The following is a 21417-nucleotide window of genomic DNA, read 5'->3' as shown; positions in this document are numbered from 1 at the left end:
TCACCACTGGGGGATTTTGCTGCATTCAGATGTATACCCTTCCCATTGAGTTCTGAATGTCCTGAGCTCCCCCTAGTGGTGGCTGCAGGCAGCACAATATTTTGGGCCTAAAAACAGAATAATAAAAACTGATAAGGGTATAGTAGGTTTGGCGGTGCTGCTAATGGGTTGTGGGACCCATTCTGAGTTATGCTATGGGGCCCTATGGGTCCTGTGTTTAGTAGAACAAATTATATAAAGGTGGTTAAACTTACATAAAGACTGCTCTCTATTGCAATGCAATGTAAATTTGGGGTGTGGGCTAGTTAAGATGGGGGTATCACAGGATTTAAGTGGGTTGTTTTCTTCTTTGATTATTTTTTATGGAATGTTATAGTCTTATAATTATCCTCCGTATTTCTAGGGATTTACTGAACTCATTCCTATTGATTTGATAAAGATATTTGATGAAAATGAGCTTGAGGTAGGTACCCTCTGTCCTGTCTTACTGTTGACGTCTCTGCTACTTCTCCATTTATTGAGCCAGTTCATTTCTTCAGATTCTAACCTGTTATTTTGCAGCTTCTGATGTGCGGCTTGGGAGATGTGGATGTAAATGACTGGAGGCAGCACACACTGTACAAAAATAGTTATTGCCCGAACCACCCGGTAATACAGTGGTACTGGAAGGTAAGGTCTCCTCTGTAGTTTGTGTTACATTTGGAACACATGGCAATTATTTTACACACCTGGTTAATTATATGTGCAAAAGAAGTTGTTTTTGAAAAATAGTGACTTTAAAGGGATATTCCTATCTCAAACCTTTACGGTAAATTTACAGGATGTCATCAGTGTCAAAAAGGACTGGTGTTACTGTGTACATACATTACTTATCCCATACTGATCCTGAGTTACATCCTGTATTATACTCCAGAGCTGCACTCACTATTCTGCTGGTGCAGTCACTGTGTACATACATTACTTATCCCATACTGATCCTGAGTTACATCCTGTATTATACTCCAGAGCTGCACTCACTATTCTGCTGGTGCAGTCACTGTGTACATACATTACTTATCCTGTACTGATCCTGAGTTACATCCTGTATTATACTCCAGAGCTGCACTCACTATTCTGCTGGTGGAGTCACTGTGTACATACATTACTTATCCTGTACTGAACCTGAGTTACATCCTGTATCATACTCCAGAGCTGTACTCAGTATTCTGCTGGAAGAGTCAGTGTACAGTCGTGGCCTAAAGCTTTGAGAATTACATAAATATTGGAAATTGGAAAAGTTGCTGCTTAAGTTTTTATAATAGCAATTTGCATATACTCCAGAATGTTATGAAGAGTGATCAGATGAATTGCATAATTCTTCTTTGCCATGAAAATTAACTTTCCACTGCATTTCATTGCTGTCATTAAAGGACCTGCTGAGATCATTTCAGTAATCGTCTTGTGAGAATGTTGACGAGCACAAGGCTGGAGATCATTATGTCAGGCTGATTGGGTTAAAATGGCAGACTTGACCTGTTAAAAGGAGGGTGATGCTTAAAATCATTGTTCTTCCATTGTTAACCCTGGTGATCTGCAAAGAAACGCGTGAAGCCATCATTGCGTTGCATAGAACTTCAAGGAAAGAGGTTCAATTCTTGTTAAGAAGGCTTCAGGGCGTCCAAGAAAGTCCAGCAAGCGCCAGGATCGTCTCCTAAAGAGGATTCAGCTGCGGGATCGGAGTGCCACCAGTGCAGAGCTTGCTCAGGAATGGCAGCAGGCAGGTGTGAGTGCATCTGCACGCACAGTGAGGCGAAGACTTTTGGAAGATGGCCTGGTGTCAAGAAGGGCAGCAAAGAAGCCACTTCTCTCCCAAAAAAACATCAGGGACAGATTGATCTACTGCAGAAAATATGGTGAATGGACTGCTGAGGACTGGGGCAAAGTCATATTCTCCGATGAAGCCTCTTTCCGATTGTTTGGGGCATCAGGAAAAAGTCTTGTCCGGAGAAGAAAAGGTGAGCGCTACCATCAGTCCTGTGTCATGCCAACAGTAAAGCATCCTGAGACCATTCATGGGTGGGGTTGCTTCTCATCCAAGGGAGTGGGCTCACTCACAATTTTGCCCCAAAACACAGCCATGAATAAAGAATGGTACCAAAACACCCTCCAACAGCAACTTCTTCCAACAATCCAACAACAGTTTGGTGAAGAAGAATGCATTTTCCAGCACGATGGAGCACCGTGCCATAAGGCAAAAGTGATAACTAAGTGGCTTGGGGACCAAAATGTTGACATTTTGGGTCCATGGCCTGGAAACTCCCCAGATCCTAATCCCATTGAGAACTTGTGGTCAATCCTCAAGAGGCGGGTGGACAAACAAAAACCCACTAATTCTGACAAACTCCAAGAAGTGATTATGAAAGAATGGGTTGCTATCAGTCAGGAATTGGCCCAGAAGTTGATTGAGAGCATGCCCAGTCGAATTGCAGAGGTCCTGAAAAAGAAGGGCCAACACTGCAAATACTGACTCTTTGCATAAATGTCATGTAATTGTCGATAAAAGCCTTTGAAACGTATGAAGTGCAGTGTAATTATATTTCACTACATCACAGAAACAACTGAAACAAAGATCTAAAAGCAGTTTAGCAGCAAACTTTGTGAAAACTAATATTTGTGTCATTCTCAAAACTTTTGGCCACGACTGTACTTACCCGAAAACAGTGGACACAGGCACTCCTCCTAACAATTTAGCTGAGCACCTATATCATATTCAATTTTTTTGCTGTACATCAGATTATAGAACAATATGTGGTGGAAATACTGGGCTTGCAAGAATGAAAATGATTAGGTCAAGCTCTACTGTATTTAGACACTGAATATGCATGGTATGCTGTGAAATTTCAACTCTGAATCATCCAGAATTGTGAATGCAGCTCTGGAGTGTAATGCAGCCTGTAACTCTGTAAATACATTACTTATGTTCATGCATCATCCCCTTGGGCCCATGCCCTGCCCTTGGTATAACAAAGTATACTATAGCTTTCTTCTTATGAAGCTTGCTTGCTCCTCTTCACATTTTTCGGTGCCTCTTTCAGGCGGTGCTGCTGATGGATGCCGAGAAACGTATCCGATTGTTGCAGTTTGTAACTGGGACTTCTCGCGTGCCTATGAACGGATTTGCTGAACTCTATGGTTAGTGCAAACCCTTAAATTGAATGTCCACACCCTGAAAAGTGATGCAGGTGCCCACAGCAATAAGTCAGATCCCAGATCTCATTTTTCAGATGACCATTGCAAAATGAAAATGGCATCCTGGATGCTTGCTTGGAAAATAATTCCCATCAATGGAGATGGTCATATATAGGCAGATCTTCCTGTCTAGGCTAGTTTAAAAGGGTTATTCCATTAGGGAAATGGCAGTGCATATGAACAAAATGGGGGAAGAGGTTCCCTGCTCCAACGCCCTGTATTAGCCAGTTTTGCAAAGAACAGCATCCACTCTGGAGGACTCAGCACAACAATGTATTTAATAGGTAGCATGTAATACCACAGTTCTCCTGTAGTGGCCACTGATCGCCAGTGGGTGCTCTTTCAGAAAAGGACTTGCCCAACTAGAGATTATGGTATCAGTTGTCACATTCTATTAATGCTCTTGTCATAGCCCTGTCAGGCTGGTTCTCATCTTGTCATGTCCTGTATGCAGGGGTGCACCTAGCCTTTCTGCTGCCTGAGGCCAAAACTGAAACGGCACCCTTTCCCCGTTCCCAATGCCAATTTCTCAACTTAACCCCTTCTCTTCAGCCCATGGTTCTTTGGCTGCCCCCCTCTTGTCCCTACCTGGTGCTGCCTGAGGCATTTTCCCATAATGGATGATCACCTTAAAGGGGTTGTCCTGCCATTAAATTGCATAGTTGCGTACATCATAAAAATTAAAGGGGTTTTCTGGGAATTTGATATTGTTGGCCTATGCTCAGAGCAGACCATCAAAATCAGATTGGTGGTAGTCCATAGTTGCCAGCATTCCTGGAAAGTTCAGCTCTCCTGGAAAAGTTGTCGAATCCTCCAGGAAATCCCAGCTCCATCATCAGAATCAGCCCAGGCGTCCAAATGCACATTCAGCGGTTTAAAGGGGGCATGGCTTAAAAAGGGGTGTGGCCTGACACTGCACGCAATTTTTTTTTCAAGAGAGTACTTTCTATAAGTTGGCGAGAAAGTGATAGGCCGGCTGCTGACACCCAAACAGAGCAGCCGATTCAGGTGAATGGAACTGAACTTTAGTACATTCTATCAGCTAGTTCATGGGTATGTCCAGAAGTAGTACGGCACCACCTGGTGGTCATAAAATATAGCAATGTGCACATCCACCTGCTGAGCCGTATGCCAGGTCTCTGTATAGTGACCCTCTGTTCACTGCAGGGCAGCCAATAGGAATAGCTTTTCACCCTTCTTGTCAGGAAACGATCCAAGATTCTGCTGTAACATAACAGTATCGAGAAGAAGACTCCTTCTAGAAGGGACTATATTGTCAGCTGCCAGAGGGGGAAGAAGACTTATTCTGCCTATAGCTCACCTTGAGCAGCACAGATTAGCAGTATCACCAATGAAGAACATAGTAGCAAAACATGATGAAACTCTGTGAATTACTATAAAATATCGCGGCACTGCCCCTTTAACACTTGTATTGTGCTTTTACTTTACTATAGGTTCAAATGGTCCTCAGCTGTTTACAATAGAGCAGTGGGGAAGCCCGGATAAACTGCCCAGAGCGCACACCTGGTAAGCTATGACCATTTACTGGAACGCAAAGCCTGTATTATATAGAAGGGGAGATAGGAACTTGACTGGGGTTCGTTAATCTATGACGAGCCCTGCCCTTGTATGAGTTAAACCTGATCAGGGCATGATTTCATTCTCTGACAGTTAGAGGTCTTGAAAATAGCACGAAATAGGAAACCTATGTATGTTACAATGTGTGATAATACAATAAATAGGGTTTCCATAAAAATTACTTCCAGCAGTGGAGATTTTCATGCTTTTACTTCTCTTGATAATTCTCTTATCGGAAAAAATGTTATTTGCAAACTGGTGTTATTTTTGTTAATAGCCAGCAGGTGGTGCTGTGGGGTTGTAGGGGAGATTGTATCAGAAATGCATACAACAGTGACATCTACAGGTGACAAGTAATCACTACACCATGTAGAGATGTTCTGCTTTTGAATCCAATTTCACGCAGAGCCGCTTCCTAAATGATTCATATTTTGGCTCAGCCATCCTCGTCATTGATTTTTATGACACTTAAGCCACTGACTGATCTTTCCGTGTCTTGCAGCTTTAACCGTCTAGATTTACCTCCTTACGACTCATTTGAAGATTTACGAGAGAAGCTTCTCATGGCGGTGGAGAACGCTCAGGGATTCGAAGGCGTCGATTAGTGATGGTCTCCCCTTATTTTACCTTCTCGAAAATGCATCTTTCGCTTGGAAGCTTATGAAATGAACATTGCTAGCGATGAACACATGAGACACTTGCAAAAAGAAAAAAAAAAGTTTCTTTTAAAAAAAACACAAAAAACAAAACTCTATTAGAAGATAACGAGTGACGAGGAAAGAAAAAGGACAAAGGTGGCGCCGGTTGTGCCATTGATACATTGTGTCAGTTTACGTAGCAAAGTCATATCACTCGATTTCACGATTGCTACAATTTTTTATTTTATTTTTTGTACTTTGCCTGCAGGTGTAAATGGAAAGCAATGGCTTCTTTGTATGATGAGATTTTTCTTGGTAAGATGGTACATTTTTATCTCGGACGCGGGCCGAGGAGTCACTGTGCCAATTGTGAACCAATTTCTGGTCTTTGATAAAGAGCCCCTGACGCTGGTTCTGCAGTGCAGCTTGCTCAGTGCAGGCGTCTTGAGCTTATGGACTGCGGATGGTACTTCTCCGATCTCTACGGCAATCGCGAGCTGTTCATTGTATACTTAAATTACATTTCAGGAGGACTTTCACTTATTTATGTGGTGTCGGCCCTTTAAATTCGTATTTTACAAACTTTCTAATGAATGGAACTAATCACTTTGAAGGTATAGTATTACGGCCATGTTTACTTTTAAAAAAAATATAATGATTTAGACCTATTTTCAAATTTTACTTCATTATAATTAAAGCTCTATACTCCAAGAAAAAAAAAAGAGTCCCCATGAACCACCTTTCTTTTAATTTCCTAAGTGCCATCTTGGATTAGGGTTCTCCAGCGACTGGTTGCAAATGTATCATTTCTCATTCATTTTTTATATTTTGTTTCTTACTTTATTTTGTCTTTTGTAGTCCACGTGGAGTGACACTGAAGAATTTTAGCATTTTAAACACCATTGTACGGGTTATATATATTGATATAACCTATAGAAAAAGTTGTCACATTTGTAAATAAGTCCTATATTATACTCCAGAGCTGCTTTCAAAAATTCTATGGGTTGCTAGTGGAAGCAGTCAGCCGATTGTCGACGGACATACAAATGATATCTTTTAGCAAATTGACTGTGCAGGGAATTTGCAGCTCTGTATCAGGAAAACAAAGCTCTGACGGTTATAAAGATATATTATGAAATTAATCTGCGCAGAATTTTTGACATATTATCATTAATGGTGATGATGTTTGGGCGTTTACTAGAAAATGCTGAAACTTCCTGCTTTAATTTTCATCACAGAAGCTGTATTAGGCCTCATGCGCACAAACGTATTTTCTTATTTTCCGTTTCCGTATGTTCGTATTTCCGGTCCACAAAAAAATAGAACATGTCCTATTATTGTCCTCATAACGGACAAGGGTAGTGCTGTTCTATTAGGGGCCGGCTGTTCCGATATTGCGGACCTGCAAAATACATACGGTCGTGTGCATGAGGCCTTATAGGGAGGTCCATTCAGAGTCCTCCTCGGTATGATATCTACAGTTTTCAGGTTCTGGAGGACTCCCTCTTCCTCAACTTATGCTCTTATAATTGAATGAAAATTTTAGCTGGCACCAATGAAAATACGTTTACCCGTACAGAGGATATAGATCTCCCTTTTAAAAAAAAAAAACTTTTTGGGCTGGTGGATAGGAGTGTGGAGAATAAGCCCCTCCCTCTGAAATGTCACTAAAGGGGGCATTTACTTTTAGTAGATATTTTGCATGAGCTTTTCTGATCTCAAACCCTTTGTTGTGATCACAGGTATACTCTGCACCTGTAGGCACTTCATGTAAGTTGAATATTTTAATCTAACTCGATCCTTAAAGGGGACATGCACTTTAATAGATTCAATGTATATTACTGAAACCTGAGGGAAGACTAACCTACGTGTGCTTGCCATATACTATGACTATTAGGATAAAGCACCATACATGCCAAGGAAACCACTCTGCCCCCTGTTGGCTGCAATTTTTGAGATGAGCCCCAACTTTTGGTCTCAGCCGACTCTTCTTTTCGGACTCTGGTCTAAATAGGTTCATCTTCTCCTTTCCCTGTGGACCTCTAGAGCTCAGGGTTCGAGGATAGGACCTTCATTTAGTCATTAGTAATCTGGTATGAATTTGCCAATGGCTTCTTGTTTTTTTTTACCTATTAGTTTTAAGCTGGTCTGTCTAGGATAAATGTTGCCTTGCATTGTATTCATGCCTTGCATGTCAAAAAATACCAATATCAACATAATAATGCAATGATTTGGGGTTCTTGCACTTGTAGAGATCAGAAGTAATAACAAGGTCTGGGATAAGACAGAGACACTTGTATGTAACTTCACTTGATGTTGATTAGGATTCCTTGAGACCACCAGGATTTTGAGGGCCCACTTTCCAGCATGCCCCCTTGTAACTTCACAAAAAAAAAAATCACTCATCACTGCCCACAAATGCCATAGCGTACATAAAGACCTAAAAGTTACCAAAAATTGATTGACCCAGCAGTTGAGGCTGTCCACTGTTGAACCATGTTATCCTTGCTGTTTTAGGGTCCATCATGTCAAAATCTGGAACCACCATAGGATCCTCTAGTCCTTTAGTGAGACAGTATAATTTTGACTGCACTGGAAGTACTTCTGTGGCATCCCTGGCACCTTGTGATGGTACCATAGCAATGGGTTGACTCACCAGATCTCATGCCCATGATTTCACAGGAAATATTGTCAAGCCATGCATCATGCCATAAGTTGCTTGCTGACCTTGAAGATACCTTCACCCAGAGATTGTATTGCTGCAAAACCAGTTTTCTGGAAAGCCCTGTAGGAGCTGTAATAGTGGCCATATAGGTTGTCACCCAGCTTTTATGTCATGCTCACATAGGTGCAGGTCTTGTTTCAGTGCAGTTATCCTGGTCTGTCTTGCATAGACCTGTATGATGATTACATGACGATGGCAGATCCCCAACCTCTGGATTTTAGCAACGAAGGTTCCTATTCAAGACTGAATCATGGATTTTAACTTCAGTGAATTAGAATTTATTAACATATGCAGTGAAAAAATATACACAAAAAAATTATGGGGACTCTTGAACATCACATCCATATTTTTGCATTGAACATCTCATCCAAGAACTATGGGCATTACTACTGAGTTGATATCCCCCTTGGCGGCTCTACTGTAAAGACTTTCCACTAGATCAGGAGGAGGGGGTCAACCTCATTTTCACCAAGGGCCAGATCAGAACTATGGTTGCCTTTTAAAGGGCCGTTTGGTGTCGGAGCTCAGAAGGCAAGATGGCGCCCACTCCCTCTGCCAAGCACTGGTTGACTTCTAGTTTACTCAGTAAACTTTTGATGCCAGAACTTGCCCTATAGAAATCAGCTTCTTTACCCCGGTGGGCCACTATTTATACTCCTTTAGTCATGAGCCCTCCATGAAGCTCACTCTCCTTTGACATGTCCGCTGTATAACGCTTCCCTCACACACTAAAGATAGGACAATCTAGTGTGGATAGGTCATCAGTATATAATTATTGGAAAACCCCTTTAAGCTATGTAATTTTTTTAAGTTTTTGTAAATTAAATGGAAACAATAGAGAATGATGTAAAAGTAGATTTCGTTATGGCTGCTGCGTATCACTTACTCCTACTGTGAATCACTGTGCTTGATGATGTTCTAGTAGAGATTAGAAATTTCTTGCCCTTTTGGAGCCAAAGCCAGAAGTGGATCCAGCAGGGAGGAGAAGTATAAGTCCTTACTTTATATTTCTCATTCCTTTCTAATCTATTTCTGGCTTTGGCTGCGAAAACTGCAAGAAAATCTGCCTCAAAACCACCTCCAAAAATCTGTGGGAATCTGCCCTCAGCAGGCCATGGATGTACAGATCCAACAGCCCTGGGACCTTACTCCACCGATCCAAAAAGTGTTCAGTTAAAGCCGTTCATATGAACAATAATCGCCATGTTTTTTTTAACTGATCAGATCTTTTTGTGGGCATAAAAATGCTTGTTCTTCGCCAGAACGGTTGCTCTATGTAACCAAAAGATGGTCTGCTAAGAGTAATGTTAAGAAATGGCTGCACAGACGGCAATCTGCCGATGTAAAACGAGCAAGGATCGACTTACTCTATCGTCAGACTCTGTATGGTAAAAAGACCCTTACCTTTTATTACTGGGAAGGGTCCTCAATAAACTGATGTTCCCAATATGTTGGGTGCATTGACAGTAATTTTATAAAAACTGAATTATACTGAGGAGTCAATATTCCCATTGGTCCGGGGGTTTCTGACTACAAAATGAGATTTAACTGGCTCAAAATGTAACAATAAAAATTCTTCTAAAATACTTACCTTTCCTTATTGCACTCTGGTCCGCCATCATGTTGTCCATGGTGCCATCATGTTGTCCATGGTGCCATCATGTTGTCCATGGTGCCATTGTGGCGGTCAATCAATGCACCCTTGGGTGGTGTTACTATGGCCGAAACACGGTGGTCTTCAAAGATTGGCTGCCACATCAACACGCCCAATTCAGATTCAGAAACGGTAGGTAGAAAATGGCGGAAAACCTGACCAGAATCGGGCATAATATATATTACGTTTTTTTTATATTTGAGGTCCATTAAACCCTATTTAATGTGGGCGGGAGGGGATTGTTCACCAATAATTGAAACTACTATGGCCAGCTATATGTCAGTCTCGAAGAAGCAGGCAAAACTTTGTGCAATCTACAACTAAACGCCGGATACGATCGCTCTTCTGTATACGGTTTTATATTTTAAAGTCTGTGCAATTTCTATATAGTTTTACGAATGCCATAAACGCTAATACTGCAGTTACCTTTGGGTGACTGTATCCCCACCTCCCTTGTGGTATTTTTGTATCTTTTTGTACATTATAAACCCTAGACAAATATATCTGCTCATCAAATGTATCCACAAGGGGACATTTTATAGGTATTTAGAGGGAGAATACAAAGTCGCAGGAGGACGCCTTTCTACGGTGATCATCATCAGTTGGGTTGACTTCTTGTGAAACGTTCTGCTCCCTCTTTTCTATTCTGGATTCTCGTCCTTGCATCTTGTATTTTCTCTAGTCCTGATCAGGGGGAATGTATTTGCCAAATATATTTTTTAGTCAATCTCAGCCTTTTCCTTCCAAATGTATAGGACATCAAACATTCCAAATACCGTACAAGATGATGCCTTTAATAGATCTGAGATGTCTCTCCAATTCTATACTGTTTCATATGTATTTATTATAATGGGGGGGGGAGGGGATTGATGAAAACAATCTTCTAGCGGGCGCGACTTATGTATCTGACGGCCGCTCCTATGACTGTATAGCATATATAATGTATGGCTTCTGTATACTGCTTGTTTAACAGTTATGATAGCTTTATAAATGGATTTGATAAACTGAGGAAGATGACGACGGATAACGGCTTCCCTCTTGGGAAGCGATATATGTTTAAAAAATAAATAAAAAAATGAAGGTGTTGTAATGAAATCTTGCCTATTGCTGAATATTTAATAAAATAATTCTGATATAAGATATAAGTGTGTGAGCGTACAATGAATATGGGAGCCATGTAATACTACAATTTGCCAAACGAAACCTCTTATGTCTATCCTAACCCAGGAACGCAGCCGTACATGGTGGAGCACACCCTGACTTTGGTGCCATAGGGGAAGTAAAACCTCTCTACCGGCACCGGCACATGTTAGGTGGGAGGCTGTGCTACAGATTTTGCATTGAAGAGAGAAGATTTATAGTCTATGAACACCTACTGGACTGGGTCACTTTGTTTTCTGTCCTTGCATTTTACTCATATTGGGATGAAAATCATTTTTAAGTTGGTCTTTATTAAGAATTAAAAAAATTCAAAAGTTTATATTCTACAGCCTTCCCGTTCCAGTGTATCTGCCGACCATTTCTTACTGTTTTAGGGCTAATGCGCAAACAGCTGGTCCGCAATATGCGGCCCCGGCCGTGTGTAACCCACATCACGGACCCATTCACTTGAGTGCTTACTTATTCATGATGGGTCTGGATTCGTCAGCGGAATTGGCACGGCCATGTGCATGAGCCCTACAGTAAATTCGCCAGGGAGCTGCTCTGACGGCTCAATGTGTAGTCTAATTCTCTGAACTCCTGACAGCTCATAAATACTCATTCTTTTCAAACGGAGAGCAGCAACCTGAGCAAAAAGAAATAGTCTGCGGATACAATTAAAGGCTGTAGAAACATGACCGTTAAATATTTAATACAAATTTAATAAAGGCCAACTGAAAAGGGCCAAAATGAGTAAAATGCAATGATAAAAAAAAAAACATTGCACCCAAAGGTATTCAAAGCCTTTAAGAGGCAAAGAATATAAGATTTCATCGTAATGCATCTTGCGTAGTGCAAGAAGTGTAGATGCAGGTGTAATGGCCAGAGTACAGTAATGTAGTCAGTGACCAGGCAAGATGCAGTAAATAAAGAAGTCTTTCTTTACTAAAAATTCATGATAGGAGTAGTAGTACATCCAACAATATCGAGTCACCATTCCAAGCAAATCACAGTGCATTCTTCCTCAATAGCAATAGCAACTGTTTTGCGGTCTGTAAATTGGGGATCCGCTAAACACGGACCCCCCGCCATGTGCTGTCCGTGTTTTGCGGACCGCACATGGCCAGCATTATGATAGAAATGCCTATTTTTTTGTCCATGGCTGCGGACAAGAATAGGACATGCTCTATTTTTTTGTTTTTGTGAGGCCGCGGAACAGAAGTGTGGATGCGTAGAGCAGATGGTGTGCAATCCGCATCTTTTGCGGCCCCATGAAAATGAATGGGTCCGCACCCGTTCCGCAATTTTGCGGAACGGGTGCGGACGTGTGAATGTAGCCTTAATGACATGGAAAATCACATTAGCTCAGTCCAGTCTATGCATTGTAAATTGTACTGTATTCAGCTCATTCTTTCCTCTACAGTACGCTCTTTTCAGGTTGCCGAACTGCAGACCATGTGTTTCATTACTTTAAATAGCCATCATTTCGGTGTATACAACTACGAAACCGATCACATACAGGAGACTGCCTCCCTATTTTGTACAGACTTGTTTAGGTCCTTATGCAGCTGCAGCCCAGGAGGAATGAGTGGCGGATGGGAGTGGAAGTAGCTCTGGCAAGAATGAGTGTACTCACAGATCACAATGGCAGTCCTCACACTCATACCCTTCTAGGACCGTGAAGTGACCGGTGCATGCCCTGGTGTTTGGCCTTCTGCTTGATGGCAGTTGGGGTGCCCTTGATGTTAGGTGTTTTGGCAGGGTGCAAGAAGTGTAGGTGCAGGTGTAATGGCCAGAGTACAGTAATGTAGTCAGTGACCAGGTCAGATGCAGTAAATAAATAAGTCTTTCTTTACTAAAAATTCATGATAGGAGTAGTAGTACATCCAACAGTATCGAGTCACCATTCCAAGCAAATCACAGTGCATTCTTCCTCAATAGCAATGTATGGATAGCAGAACCATAGGCTGGTAATGAGCTTCTGGGTATAAGTTCTGTAATTCCCAGGCTGAGGGGTACAGAATGAAGATACGGCTGGCCAAACTGTCTTAAAATGTGGAAGAGTGTGCTGGCAATATTCCCTCTCACAGCAGCAAAGTCTCTCTCAGCCTTAAATGAGCACAGTACCTTGCTGACTGACTAACTCCAGTGCACGGCCTTGCTGATTCTGGACCTTCTATTATTGCTTCTCTTTCGCTCTCTCTGGAGACTTTGGATAAACTTGCTTTCTTAGCTGTAGCTGTCTCAAAGATGATGTTTCTCTGGGAATCGGGTCTAGTACTGAGGAGTAAGCACATGTAGGTCCTCTCACTTCCTCACTAAGCACTAAACTTGCTTCAGTTAGGAGGCCACCTGATTCTGGCCACCAACCCTCATGGACATACGATATGTAAGCCATAATGGGTGCGTCCTCGTGTCCTGGCCAGAAAACAACTTTGAATGAACATGAAAGCAATGAATGTTGGCTCCACAGGAACACACTGAGAATTGGGTTATACCATAGCTGTGCCCTACTGCAACTTTGACTTGTGAATCCCATCCACATCAATCACAAGCTTTTGTCACGGCTTGGTGGTACTTTGCCGTGACACTTTAGCCGTGCATGATGGTTGCCGGTGGCAACGTGTTGTTTGTTATGCATGCGTGTGCACTTCCCCTTTAAGGCTGTCTCCCTTCCCATTTCTGGTGTGTATGGGGTTAAGGTGTGTGCAAGGTGGAGCTGGGTGTGGCCTAATGGCTCTTATTGTTCTGCTTTGTGAGTCTGAGGTCAGATTGTCTTCAGTGTCTTGAGGAGCTGGTGCTATTACATCTGCCCAGTCCTTGAGGGCCACCTTATGGGACATCGATGTCACCTGATGTCTTCTGCTGTCACCCCTTTGTGTCTGTTGCTGTTACCTTTCCTCACTTGTATGTTTGGTGTGGGTTTATGTTTGGGGTTTGTTGTTATGTATGGTTTGGTGTTTCATGTCTGGCCTGTTTGGTGTTTCTGGTCAGCATGGATGCCAGACATATCCTTTGTATGTCCTATACCTCTGGAAGGAGGCCCCTGGAGTTCCCTGGAGGGGGAACTACAAGCAGCGCAGTCTGGTGCAGCCATGGTTCATGTCGCATGGTGGTCCAGGTTGTTACTACTAGTTTCTGTGTTTGGTGTTCGTGCTGGGTCCTGCCTGGTGTGTGTGTTTGGGCCTATGCGCATTGTACAAACCAACAGAAAAAATGGTGTGGTGCCAAACAGGCAGGAAGTGCTCAAACCCATATGCAGTTGTGCATGTGTATACAGGGGAGCAAATCCTGCACTTGTAGCCCGTTGCTAATGGCGATCCCCAGCAAAAATGCATACAGTGGAGGATGCCCGCAGCAGACCACAAGTACCACAATAGACATCTTACACAAGATATGTCTGTGAAGGTTCTCATTTATCCAGGTCATGGTATATCTCTAAAGAATTAATCAAGGCAACTGGACTTACTACAGTAAGTCCAGTTGCCTTGATTTATTCTTTACAGACTTACACAAGATAGCAATTATGTGGATGTGATAACCAATATAACAATATAATAACATTTGAAAAGACAGGTGCACTCTGCGGTCTTACTAAACCCTCATACTGATTTTTTAATTGAGAGATAAGCCAACATATCCTACTGTGGAGGACATGTCTGAGCCTGAGCACCGCGCCAAGTTTTCTTAAATAGCTTGAGTCGGACCTTACGCTCCTGTAGTTTGCCCACTGGCTTCTGGTGTTTTCCATACAGCACAGGTAAGTGAGTGTTAGGTCCCAAGCTATTTGAGAAACCTTGGCGTGGTGCACGGGCTCAGACATGTCCTCCACAGTAGGATTTGTTGGCTAATCTCTCAATTTTAACTTCAGTATGAGGGTTTAGTAAGACCGCAAAGTGCACCTGTCTTTGCCTATGCGCATTACCAGGATCCAGTGGTAGCGGCATGGCTTGTGTTCCTGTTGCTGCTGTGTCAGGTATGTGTCCATGTTTGTCCTGTTGGCAGTGGTGTTTTCTGCCTCTGGACACTTACCTGTCATGTCGTCCACTGCTGGCTGCTTTATTCCCCTTCAGTTGCTAGGCTGTTGTAGACTCGTCGTCGTGGAGGAATCTGTTGTCTGCACCTTCTGACGCCATATTGCAGGGTCCGTTAGGGTCAGTAGGGCCCAGGTTGGAGAGTATGAGCCCCCCTACCATCGAGGGCGGCTCATACAGTCAGGAGGTCGGGGATAGGTTTTAGGGATGCTTAGTTGGTTTCCAGCTCCCTTTTCCCTGTTTTCAGGCCTAGCTGCTACCTTATTTTCTCTACTTTGTACAATGGGGGGTTTCCTCCACTTCCCACCGTGACAGCTTTTGACATTCACTTCTGTTAGTATGAAATGAGATTGGGTAAAGAAAAAAAGAGGACAAGTGGATCTACCATGGCAAAGTGCCGTGGAGCAAAGGCACCAGGAGGGTGGAGAAGGTTATAGTGGTGGTAGAGTAAAATTTAATGGCATCACAATCTAGGTACCGTTCAATAGAGATTGAGGGAAGGCAGCACAAGTGTTGAGGGAAATTGAAAAAAAGAATTTTTCATTCCCAATAGGAAAAAACAGATAGTGGGTGAACTAGATCTGGTGGTACCATGGAGGATGGAGCTGACCGTGACCTGGTTTGAAAGAAAACACTATTAGAGGCGCCACTCCCAAAGGAGGTAAAGATAGTGAGTCAAGTGATCACACCCCCCGTCTCAGGAGGGTGGTCATTATATAAAATGCTCTTAAGAGGTATTCTAGAGGTTTCTGATGGAGGTGAAACCTGTTTTGGAGGTCTCACAGCCCTCCTTCTTCAGGGGTATAACAATAAGAATAATAGTAATACAAACATGTGACATCCAAAGAAAAATATGTTAAAATATGTTGAGGACACAAAAAAACAATGGAAATGTAGATAAATAAACACTAAAACATAATTCAATTATATAGTCAAAAGAGGTCTCTAGGCCTATATAGTTTATCAAAAATATTACATACCATATCAGCATAAAATAATGATAGCGGTAAAAGTTGCGCATTAAAGAATAGCATAGCCAATAGTTATATAGAAACGGGCTACCATGTAGTCTGAAGGTTTTCTACAAACAGTAGATGGATATAGTGTAAACGGATAATTCAGCAAATTCAAAGTATACCTTCAGGGGTCTTTCTACAGGATCACCTATACTTTAGGAGAAATTGCTCCGCCTGTATGTACTTCCCTTTTATTGGGCACATAAATAGGGTGGCAAAGATCCACATGGGGGTGGCGTACACGGGGGGGGGGGCGCGCTAAGGGGCAGGACCGTAAGAACGGCATATAATTTCCATTAACCAATTTAACGTATTTCCACATGTAAACAAAAGGGCTCACCAAAGATTCTGGAATAAATATGCAGATGGACATCAAGGTGAAAACAGGGGAATATATATATATATATATGTATCAAGGCCGATTTATTGGCCTGAATTTGTGGGAGGGGCGCCCTGCCCTATATCTGCTGCTCACCTCTCACTACAGGGGACAGAGGGCAGCAGCGTTCCTGTATCCAGCCGGCGGTGTCAGCGTCTCCAAGGCAGCATTTCGTCACTTCCGGTCAGCTCTTCCTCCTGCAGTTCGGCGTCCTGTCCTCCTCGTGCGGCGGGTAAGTGGCTGCTGCCTCAGCGCAGCATCGGCACGTTAGTCCGGTCGGTGGGGTTGGTCCCTTTAAGGTATGAAAGGGACATTCCCACACCAGAACGTCAGTCTGGCAGCACGCCCCGCTCCCACGTGACTTGCACGCAGGTAGCAGGAGGCTCTGTCTTTCTGCATTGGGGGAGGCTTATTAGGGGGTAAGGACGGGGGGGACTGGCAATGTGAAGTGTAGTATTTGAGGGCGGATGTTCGATCTGCCTGATCAATCACAGCCTAGCTGGTTTAACTTTTCTGACATGATCAATATTGTAAAATCACCATTACTGTTATATGGGGGGCAAAGTCTGGCACGGGCCGCCGTGCTGTTAGTTAGGTAGGGGGATAATGCCGTACAGTGTTTTGTTAGGATATTGGGGGATAGTGCTCCCAGTACCATGCGCTCCTAGACATGTGCAAGAAGGTGCGCTCCAGACCCGTCACTTTGCGTGGCATTTATTCCATTGTCTTGGTTTAGTTGGGCAGGATCTCTCGTTTGGCTGTCATTTACGCACACGTTACTATTAGCAAATATTGCTGCACAGGTATCCTCCATTTTGCGTGGGTCCCCGTCAGCCATTCAGCTGATTTCGCCGACACCCCACGTTGATGCCCTGCATGTCCTATAGCTACATATATGTATGTGTGGATAGAGCTCATGGATGGCTGGGACGCCTGGGGTGGCCACTCGCTAGGCAGGTCTTGGTAAATCTGACATTCGTTTCTCGTTGCTCAGCTTAGGGTCACATGAACTCAGTCGCTAGCGGTTGTAGTTACCTATAAAAAAAATAAATAAAATCATTCTGATTACTTCATGTGGACAGGTCCATTCCGCGGTTGTTACCTGTTTCTTCTTATATCAGCGTAGTGTCCCGTTTCTGGTAAGGTCCTTTCTCCTAGACATTACACGTTTCTCTGCTTTTCGCACACCTCATTTCTGTCATGCCTCAGCTATCAGTTTGTCACCAGGGTCGGCTACTCTTTCTTACATAACGGTTTCTGCAGTGGCGGTGGTGGTGTCAATTCACGGGTGTTAGTCAGCAGGTCACTAGACTGTGATGGTGACGTTCCGTCATTTTTGCTTGTTTTAACAGTCTGGTCATGTCTCACGTATCGGATGTCGTGGATGCTTCTGGTGAAGACTTTGGTTCCAGGGTATCTGAATCTGGGAGTATTCTTTCTCTACGCAATTGGACTGTGCCCAAACTCATGTCCGAAATAACTAAGAGAGGCATATATCGGCTACTGGTGTCCACCCCTGTAGAACCTAGTCAGCAGGAAGTCTCCATGGCTACGATTCAGACCTCCTTGACTCAACTCCACGTCATGCTCAATAGTCTGACCTCCTCTGTGTCTAGTGTACAATCTAGGGTGGAGTCCAGGATCGCTGGCTTATCTTCACCCGCTACACTGTTAACAGTCGCAACTGCACCTGTGGCTAGTACCTCAGGTAACTTTGTTACAGTGCCCAATGTCACTCCAGCCCATTTCATCCCGGGCAATATCAAAAAGGACATCCTCAATGGCAGAGACGTGAACCTAGCCTCCCTGTTAATTGCCACTCGTGACCTATCGGACAATAGGGTCATTGCTTGCGGCGATGTCTCTGTCGTCCTGAAGGGTCGCTGATCTTAGGCTTAGTAGGGAGTTGACCATTCCAGAATTTGTACTTGCCTTTAGTCTGTACCGAGATATCATCTGTTCTGTGCGGCCTGATAGGAGAGAAGAATTGGACCTATACCTATTTAGGGTCACGGAGCTAGGCTACAAATACGGGGGCTTTGGGTTTTATGAGCAGCGGCGCTCAGCCAGTTCCAGTTCACCACCAACTGGGCGAATATTGATACAGAGATATTTTGTAAACACTTCGCTGGGCTAAAAGCTCCGGCATGTTCATCATGCCAGTCTATCTACCTCACAGGCGAATGTTGTCATAATGCTGCGAATGCCCCGAGGTCCAATCCTTCTGCTCCTATCCCAGGTCCGTCGGTTGTTGCCTAGCAGAATTCTGCTGTAGACAAACTCGGCCGTCCTATCAAGTACCTGGGCAGGTCACAAATCTGCAACAACTATAATTTTTCAGCTTGCAATTATAGTCAATGCCGTCTGTTGCACATTTGCGTCAACTGTTTCCGGGCTCACCCGAAGGTTGCCTGATCATTAAAAACGGATAAACATTGCATGAGCGTCGTGAATGTGGATCTCCTGGAATTTTACTTGCAGGGGCACGAGGATGCTTGTTTTCGCGACTTTCTTGTGTCAGGTTTTACTAGGGGTTTCCACACAGGCCTTGTGGCTTTACCGGATGACACCTATGAGTGTAGAAACCTGCAGTCCGCCTTACATAACCCTGGGTCCATAGATAGACTCCTACAGTTGGAGTTAGACAGGGGTTACATTATCGGCCCCTTTTTAACATCCCCATTCGAACGGTGGAGGGTCAGCCCTATAGGGGTGGTCACGGGAAAATTCAGCCACAAAGAAAGACTGATTTTCGATCTGTCAGCGCATTATGGTATACATGCACCCAGTCTGAATTCACTCATACTAGCTGAGGAGGTCAGCATGGTATACGCCTCCATCGATCAGGCAATCGCGCTTATTCTTGCCACAGGTCCCGGGGCGATTCTGTCCAAAGCGGACATATCAGATGCCTTCAAATTAATCCCGATCAGGCCAGAACTTTGGCGATGGCATGGGATCAAGTGGAATACCTTTTATTATTTTGCAACAAAGTTGACTTTTGGATCCCGTAGCAGCCCTTGGATTTTCGATCAGCTGGCGAAAGCCTTGCATTGGATCCTCGAGAACAAGTTTGCTTGCGAACATGTCATACATTACTTGGACGACTTCTTGCTGATCGAGTCTCCACAGGGCTCGCGAGGTGATCTCCAGAGTCTCCTAGCGTGCTTCGCACAGTTAGGAATCCCCGTTTCCCCGAAAAAGGTGGATGGTCCTGCTACCACCATTACCTTCCTGGGCATTGTGTTGGACACAGGGAGCATGTCCGCTAGGTTGCCGGTAGACAAGTTGATCAGGGTCCAGGAAGTCATTCACAGTTTCACAACTGGTAGGGTCACCTCGAAGGTGGAACTGCAATCGTTGTTAGGCATGCTTAATTTTGCGATGCGCGTTATTCCTCAAGGTAGGTCTTTTGTAGCTAGGTTGTTACCACTCCTTTCAGAAGCCCCCTGTCAGGATAGTCCAGTGTTCCTGGATAGTCAGGTGCAAGCAGATTTAAGCATGTGGGACCACTTTTTGAGTCATTCGAATGGCGTGTCTATGTTTGTTCCAGCAGTCTCGCATAACTCCCCTATTAAATTCTCCAGCGGCAGGGTGAGCACTGGTTTCACTGCTATTTTTGGCCCCCATTGGCTGAACGGGACATGGCCAGGGGAGATGTTCGAGGCCACAGGAGTTTTCCAGTCAACGGAGGCGAGGGACTTGTATCCCATGGTGGCGGCAGCTTGTGCTTGGGGTAGCCATTGGACAGGCCGTACCGTGATCTTTACCTCTGATAGCTCCTCCACCATGACTATCCTTGACAGAGGCAAATCCAGGTCTCAACTGGCCATGTCCTTTATGAGGCGTCTGGTACAGTTGTCGCTCGTGCACAATTTCCTGTTCTGTGGCTCCCTTATACATGATGCGCAGATGGTAGCAGTTGACGCCCTAGCTAAGCGTAATTACTCTTTGTTTTCTCAGGTTTGCCCCGAAGCTGATACGTCGAGAACCCCGTCTCCTCATCTTGCCTCGCTTATTCTCAATTAAACAAATACTTAGCCGCGGGCCATGGGCTGTTTTCCAGGTCTCTCTCGGCCAATACCACCAGAGCGTACAACACCGGCTGGCGGTTGTACTGTAAATTCCAGCAGGAACACGCCCGAGGCGGTCTTGGTCATATTGACTACATACTGTCTTTCATCGGCTACTGTCATGTGCACATGCACCTTTCACATGGCACAGTCAGAACTTACCTGTCAGGGGTCCAACATCATTTGGCCCTCTCCCATCCAGAGAGAATATCGTTGTTTTCCAGTCATGTGGTCAAGGCCACGGTGAAAGGTTTACAGAACAGTACCCCAGGTGTAAGCTCCCGTAGACAGCCCATTTCCGGCCCGGTGTTTAGAGGCATGTCTGATTTGTTAGATTTAAGCCCTTTCGGGGTTCTACAAAACTTGGTACTTAAAGCTGCCATCTATTTGGCATTTTACGGCTTCATGAGGCCAGGAGAGTTCACCTCTTTGTCACCTAGTAGCCCATTCCTAGCCCGTCGGCAGTTGGTCCCCAGCTCAGAGGGCTTTCTCCTGTCATTACCCGTGACTAAGACCTCCCAGTCAGGTCCCCCTACCCAGATTAAATTCTTCCGTACGTCCCACAAATGGTGTCCAGTCCACGTCTTGCAGGAATTGTCAGGGGCACTGGCTGACCGCGGCACTAACACCCCTCTGTTACCCTTCGGGGCAGCAGCATTGTCCACCTCCCAGTTCATCTCGCATGTGCGTATACTGGCGGTCAATTTAGGTTTAGACCCACTCACTGTGTCGGGACATTCGTTCAGAATAGGGGCAGCGTCAGCCGCTTCCAGGAATCAAGTCCCGGCACACATTATTCGTAAGTTGGGCCGGTGGCGCTCGTCTTGTTTTAATCGATATGTTCCCAACCCTGTTGGCGAAATTTCATGTGCCTTTCAGAGTTTGGCGTTGTAATGTGTCAATAAACATGTTTTATACTTCATGCTGGGTTTTTGGCCTCTTTCAGATGTAC

At 44.1% G+C, this 21417-nt stretch overlaps 1 protein-coding gene across 12 annotated transcripts in view; it reads left to right on the top strand.

The window, feature by feature from the left end:
- NEDD4L (NEDD4 like E3 ubiquitin protein ligase) overlaps positions 1 to 10965 on the top strand; it is a 358039-nt gene extending 347074 nt beyond the window's left edge. For all 12 annotated transcript variants that reach the window (XM_044276355.1, XM_044276357.1, XM_044276356.1 and 9 more), the window contains 5 exons: positions 404 to 463; positions 562 to 669; positions 3075 to 3171; positions 4683 to 4755; positions 5309 to 10965. In XM_044276355.1, coding sequence (XP_044132290.1) covers positions 404 to 463; positions 562 to 669; positions 3075 to 3171; positions 4683 to 4755; positions 5309 to 5411 — 441 coding nt within the window. In that variant the 3' untranslated portion in view covers positions 5412 to 10965. The remainder of the gene's footprint in view (positions 1 to 403; positions 464 to 561; positions 670 to 3074; positions 3172 to 4682; positions 4756 to 5308) is intronic.
- The last annotated feature ends 10452 nt before the right edge of the window (positions 10966 to 21417 follow it).

The sequence above is a fragment of the Bufo gargarizans genome, chromosome 1 (assembly GCF_014858855.1).
Source record: "Bufo gargarizans isolate SCDJY-AF-19 chromosome 1, ASM1485885v1, whole genome shotgun sequence".
Taxonomy (NCBI): Eukaryota; Metazoa; Chordata; class Amphibia; order Anura; family Bufonidae; genus Bufo; species Bufo gargarizans.
The sequence above is the reverse complement of the archived record's forward strand: the minus strand, read 5'-3'. Positions and strand labels throughout refer to the sequence as shown.